This window comes from Procambarus clarkii, chromosome 30 (assembly GCF_040958095.1).
Source record: "Procambarus clarkii isolate CNS0578487 chromosome 30, FALCON_Pclarkii_2.0, whole genome shotgun sequence".
Lineage (NCBI taxonomy): Eukaryota > Metazoa > Arthropoda > Malacostraca > Decapoda > Cambaridae > Procambarus > Procambarus clarkii.
In genome coordinates this window covers 31,047,819-31,054,350 of record NC_091179.1, presented here as the reverse complement: position 1 = coordinate 31,054,350, position 6,532 = coordinate 31,047,819, and the positions used below count along the sequence as shown (strand labels likewise).

The following is a 6,532-nucleotide window of genomic DNA, read 5'->3' as shown; positions in this document are numbered from 1 at the left end:
TTAATATGGGAGGAACACTGTGTCTATGCTTAAGGCACAACTCTCCTAAACACGAGAGTGAAGTATACAACTTTAGAAACACTTTCCCACCAGGAGACTTGAACCCTAGCCAGCACAGAAGCCTTCCAGCAACTGGCATAACAGGTACGCCTTAACCCACTCCACCACCTGCTCAGACCCTCAAAAAGAGATGGTAATTTCGAAGTATTTATACACTCCAAAGACCACCACCTCCCAAGACCACTAGAGCAAATGAGGGGTCATTTTTACGTTTTTTCATCAAGTCCCTGTTAATATGGGAGGAACACTGTGTCTATGCTTAAGGCACAACTCTCCTAAACACGAGAGTGAAGTATACAACTTTAGAAACACTTTCCCACCAGGAGACTCGAACCCTAGCCAGCACAGAATCCTTCCAGCAACTGGCATAACAGGTACGCCTTAACCCACTCCACCACCTGCCCAGACCCTTAAAAGAGATGGTAATTTCGGAGTATTTATATTCTCCAAAGACCACCACCTCCCAAGAGCACTAGAGCAAGTGAGGGGTCATTTTTACGTTTTTTTCATCAAGTCCCTGTTAATATGGGAGAACACTGTGTCTATGCTTAAGGTACAACTCTCCTAAACACGAGAGTGAAGTATACAACTTTAGAAACACTTTCCCACCAGGAGACTCGAACCCTAGGTTCGAGTCTCAGGGTCTCAGTCTCATTAACAGGGACTTGATGAAAAAACGTAAAAATGACCCCTCACTTGCTCTAGTGCTCTTGGGAGGTGGTGGTCTTTGGAGTGTATAAATACTCCGAAATTACCATCTCTTTTAAGGGTCTGAGCAGGTGGTGGAGTGGGTTAAGGCGTACCTGTTATGCCAGTTGCTGGAAGGCTTCTGTGCTGGCTAGGGTTCGAGTCTCCTGATGGGAAAGTGTTTCTAAAGTTGTATACTTCACTCTCGTGTTTAGGAGAGTTGTGCCTTAAGCATAGACACAGTGTTCTCCCATATTAACAGGGACTTGATGAAAAAAACGTAAAAATGACCCCTCACTTGCTCTAGTGCTCTTGGGAGGTGGTGGTCTTTGGAGTGTATAAATACTCCGAAATTACCATCTCTTTTAAGGGTCTGAGCAGGTGGTGGAGTGGGTTAAGGCGTACCTGTTATGCCAGTTGCTGGAAGGCTTCTGTGCTGGCTAGGGTTCGAGTCTCCTGGTGGGAAATTGTTTCAAAAGTTGTATATATATATATATATATATATATATATATATATATATATATATATATATATATATATATATATATATATATATATATATATATATATATATATATATATATATATATATAGTTTGTGAGGGTACCACCTCTGGTGCCAATGTGGGGACCCATAGCCTCGGAGAAGAAAATAAAAAGTATTCAGAGGAGACCTTGTGGTTTCTCGCTGAACACTAATATTATCTTCTCCTACCACCCCCATTCGCTTGTATGTACACATATATATTTGCTTTATTTGAACTTTGTTACAAAAAAAGGAGTTACATATAGGTTACAAAGATGGTTATCATAGGTTGTCGAGTTCCTCCAGCTCCTCAGATGGCGAGCAGGAACCCTGGATGCAGTGCGCATTTCCCCTTTGTATCGCCACGCTGAGGCGCTGGAAAAGAAAGCTTGCAGCTCTTGGGTCTCTTGTTGTTTCAATGACCTTAGAACCCAGTTCCTTCAAAAAACTGGTAGCACTTTTATTCCAGGCGCCGAGTGTCTCAGAAGCAATGGGGACAAAATTGTAGTGGTGATCCAGTTCTCTATACTTACGGGATTTGGCTGCTTCCCTATGGGTGGCAGCGCCACTTGGTTGTGCAACACTGAGGTCAATGTAGGTGTTAGCCAGGGTTGATACGCACGTGTAGTCCCATACCAACTGCCTTGCCATTCTTCCAGGGGTTCACTGTGATACCATCCGGGCGACCAATATGAGCGTCAGAGTTACGGGGCGTTAGGTAACGGGGCTCTCTTTCAGCTGGGCATATATATATATATATATATATATATATATATATATATATATATATATATATATATATATATATATATATATATATATATATATATTTATATTTCAAGAAAGGCCATTTCCGTAAACGACTGCTGGCTTAAATAAAGGGACCCAAGAGCTAATGTCCGGATTGGTTAGGCTACGTTATGTTTCCCTGGTTTGGGTTAAGTTAAGCTAGGTTAAGGTCGTTTTGGTTAGCTTTGGTTAGGCAAAGTTAGGTTAGGTTAGATTTGGCTAGGCATGTTTAGGTAAACTAAGGTTGGGCTACGTTCGGTTCAGTTCGGTTAGGTTAGGTTAGGTTAGGTTAGGGTTTGCAGGTCCAAATGAGCACATACAATTTTCATAGTCGTGGAGTTTGTATCTTTTATTACACATTCTCCGCCGTAAACATAAACGCGAGCTATGCATGTCTGTGGTTAATAGCAAACTGACCACTCCTAATAGCACCGCTGCGCCGCACACGGGAACAAATATAAAATCGCTGGCTCAAAAATCCGAGTAACAGTTGGGGGGAAAAGTTGAAGCCCTGAAATTCTCAGAGCGGAAGTTGCAGCGTTTGATGCCCAGTGATCAAGTATTACCTCTCAGTCCTCATTGGGACTACTTTAATACATTCTTAACTATGAAATATTTCAAGGCAAAGAGTTACATACACCAGTCTACACCCACTTCTCAGTGGGTGTAAACTGGTTTACTGTGAGTGTTTACTTTTGCCCTGGACGATGGGTATGACTAAAGTATTTTTACTGGCTGTAGTAAATGTATAGTAAACTACTGTAGTGGCCTTCATAATCTTTCATAAGTTGATGGGCGTGAAGTCTTACACCAAATCAAAATATATCGATGTTAATTGGTGTCTGTGTTACTTATATTTAGGTAAGGCACTTTCTGTATTTTTTTTAACTTAAGTACGAAATGTAATGTTAGTCTTCGTATGTTTATTTCTCTATATTTCGTTCTGCATCACTCTCTCTGTCACTTGCAATCATTTCATGTTATACAGAGACTATATTGAACGCGCGCGCACACACTGCAAGGAAGCTAAGACTATATTTTAACATTCCAGATAGGAGAAAACTAGTCAGTGGGCTTTTCACATGTGAGAAGAATCAATGATAGTCAGAGCAGGTTTGAATAGACTGTGTTTATTTATTACAGGCATGAAAGAACTCTAGTATGACATAGCTCATGGTAAGCCTTACTCAATTAATTTTCCCTGAAACACGAACCGCCAAATCGGTTAACAACCGGGTACCCAATTAAAGCTGAGTGAACAGAGGGGGGAGGGGGGAGGGGGAGATAAAGAATGGAACCCAGTCAATCCTCCTTGGCCAGGACTAGTTCTCAGACCAAACCGCTTGAAGGGGGCGGCGCGAATGGATTACCACTTCTCCACTAGCGACGTTTTTAAATGGTATTGAGCGTCGTACGATTCTCAAACGACCCGAGATAAGATCAGAAGGCGAGTAGACTCGTTAGAAAGCCATAAACAATGACTATCTTGGCATCTTTATGTCTGGATAAAAATATCGGAAGGGAACTTGGAGCTGTAATGCAATGTTGATTCTCCTGAGGATATAGATTGAATAAATGTTAATCTGGGTGGCCGGATGGTCTGCGTGGCCGGATGGTCTGCGTGGCCGGATGGTCTGCGTAGCCGGATGGTCTGCGTGGCCGGATGGTCTGCGTGGCCGGATGGTCTGCGTGGCCGGATGGTCTGCGTGGCCGGGTGGTCTGGGTGGCCGGATGGTCTGCGTGGCCGGATGGTCTGCGTGGCCGGATGGTCTGCGTGGCCGGGTGGTCTGCGTGGCCGGGTGGTCTGCGTGGCCGGATGGTCTGCGTGGCCGGATGGTCTGCGTGGCCGGGTGGTCTGCGTGGCCGGGTGGTCTGGGTGGCCGGATGGTCTGCGTGGCCGGGTGGTCTGGGTGGCCGGATGGTCTGGGTGGCCGGATGGTCTGCGTGGCCGGATGGTCTGGGTGGCCGGATGGTCTGCGTGGCCGGATGGTCTGCGTGGCCGGATGGTCTGCGTGGCCGGATGGTCTGCGTGGCCGGGTGGTCTGCGTGGCCGGATGGTCTGCGTGGCCGGGTGGCCGGATGGTCTGGGTGGCCGGATGGTCTGCGTGGCCGGATGGTCTGCGTGGCCGGATGGTCTGCGTGGCCGGATGGTCTGCGTGGCCGGATGGTCTGGGTGGCCGGATGGTCTGCGTGGCCGGATGGTCTGGGTGGCCGGATGGTCTGGGTGGCCGGATGGTCTGCGTGGCCGGATGGTCTGGGTGGCCCCGAAGGTCTAAGAGGCCTGATGGCCCGGCTCGCACGATGGCCCACGCTCCTGGTGGCTGTAAAATTCTTCCTCGTAACTCTGGGTTTAAGTGTTGTTCTGTGAATGCAGAATATAATTTCATCATTAATTCAATTGTTATTGCTAAAGCGTTGTGAAAGTGACGCACAGTGGAAAAAAAAACTTTTTTTATATGAAAAAAAAAGTTTGCTGAAGCAGACAAAAATATTTTAGGCGAGTTGGTATATTTAATTTAAATATTCGCATGGCTTGATTTCATGAAGGAGACTCTTAAACGAAAAGTATTATTTTTCTTAAATTGTTATAAGTATTAAAAACTAATGGGGAAAAATATTAAGAAAAATTATTTAAAACTTTTTTCGGAGTGGAGGTGAAGGAAGGGGGGGGGGGGAGGGGAGAGAGGCAATAGTATAAAAAATTATTTAAATCCCTTTTCGGGATGGAGGTGGTAGGAGGGGGCTGAACATGGACGTTATTGAATGCAATCAATTCTCAGGTGAGTTCTATATCCCCATATACATACTGAAATGTCTTATGCTGAAGCAATTTTATCCAAGCCCAGACTGATAAAAAATTGACATTTTTAAATGCTATATATATTTTTTTTTTTCTAAGTATTGTTTCATTCTAAATCAAAGACTAAAGAGCTTAGCATTAAAACAGACTGTGAATGTGTACATATCAGCACAGCATAACACGAGGATGCATTGTTAAAACTCTATCTTGAGGTTATCTTGAGATGATTTCGGGGCTCTAGTGTCCCCGCGGCCCGGTCCTCGACCAGGCCTCCACCCCCAGGAAGCAGCCCGTGACAGCTGACTAACACCCAGGTACCTATTTTACTGCTAGGTAACAGGGGCATAGGGTGAAAGAAACTCTGCCCATTGTTTCTCGCCGGCGCCTGGGATCGAACCCAGGACCACAGGATCACAAGTCCAGTGTGCTGTCCGCTCGGCCGACCGGCTCCCCTCTAACCAAAGCTTCTGATTTTTTTCGTCAAATTTATCCCATTTTGGTTGGTTTCCAACGATGAAGCTGGACTTAATTTAAGCTTTCTGAGTCTAACATTCACTGAGACATTGATTTGTTTCGTTCCTCACTTTTCCCCACTTTCTCCCCTCTTTAACAGCTAAGGTTATTGTAAATATTTTAGAGACATTAAAATGTTAAGTGGGGGGGGGGGGGTGACGCCCAGTGTGATGAAACCTCTGAGATGCAGAACCGTAGGCATTAGGCCAACCGCTTAAGAAAACTTTGGAAATAACGAAGGTGAAGGAGCAAAAGTCGGGCTAAGTGGAGTTGCCAAGTGAGTTGGTGTAAACTTAATGCAATAAGGTGTAAACTCCCACCAGTCGTTATTTCTGCTTTTGTCAGAACCTTTTACTAATAGCCACAAAACGCTCGTTCCTCTGCAGTCACAGCCTCAGTAGTTATTATATAGTTACACATTTCAGTTATGAGATATTGCATCATTGCCACTTTTCGCCGCTTATGTAACTAGTCGCTACAGTTGTTATAGTTTTTTTTTTTTTGAGATATATACAAGAGTTGTTACATTCTTGTACAGCCACTAGTACGCGCAGCGTTTCGGGCAAGTCCTTAATCCTATGGTCCCTGGAATACGATCCCCTGCCGCGAAGAATCGTTTTTTCATCCAAGTACACATTTTACTGTTGCGTTAAACAGAGGCTACAGTTAAGGAATTGCGCCCAGTAAATCCTCCCCGGCCAGGATACGAACCCATGACATAGCGCTCGCGGAACGCCAGGCGAGTGTCTTACCACTACACCACGGAGACTGCGAACTATATATAATAACATTTAGTATAGTTCCAGAGAGATGATCCAGATCTGGGAGAACAATCAACTCAATACGAGACGCCTAGTAAACACATCAAATAACGTTTGCAACATACGTACAACTAGCAAATGGAGCAGCCTTCAAGAGCCTTGATAAGGAAGGTGTGAGGACACTGCAGAAGTCATACATAAGAACACCCTTTCATTTCCAGCTCCTTTTAGAATCGACATCAAAATTAATTAAAAATATAACCATATAATATGTCCCAAATTATACGACAAGGCTTGCAATGGCTTGTGAGGGAACGTGACTAAATCGATCGGTTGAAGGAAACATAAATACAGGGTCTTAAGGGCTTTGACTCAGAGGACAAAGAGATTGTGTTT

The 6,532-nt window shown here is 44.6% G+C and overlaps 1 protein-coding gene across 1 annotated transcript; it reads right to left on the bottom strand.

Annotated features, from left to right (window-relative positions):
• Positions 1-3,543: 3,543 nt before the first annotated feature.
• On the bottom strand, positions 3,544-4,449 carry LOC138370017 (basic salivary proline-rich protein 4-like). Its single transcript, XM_069333787.1, has one exon. The coding sequence runs from the start codon at positions 4,447-4,449 to the stop codon at positions 3,544-3,546; it is 906 nt and encodes a 301-aa protein (XP_069189888.1).
• Positions 4,450-6,532: the final 2,083 nt, after the last annotated feature.

Bases quoted from the DNA above. Each gene is read 5' to 3' on its own strand.
- LOC138370017 (XM_069333787.1), bottom strand. From the start codon at position 4,449: ATGAAATTATATTCTGCATTCACAGAACAACACTTAAACCCAGAGTTA.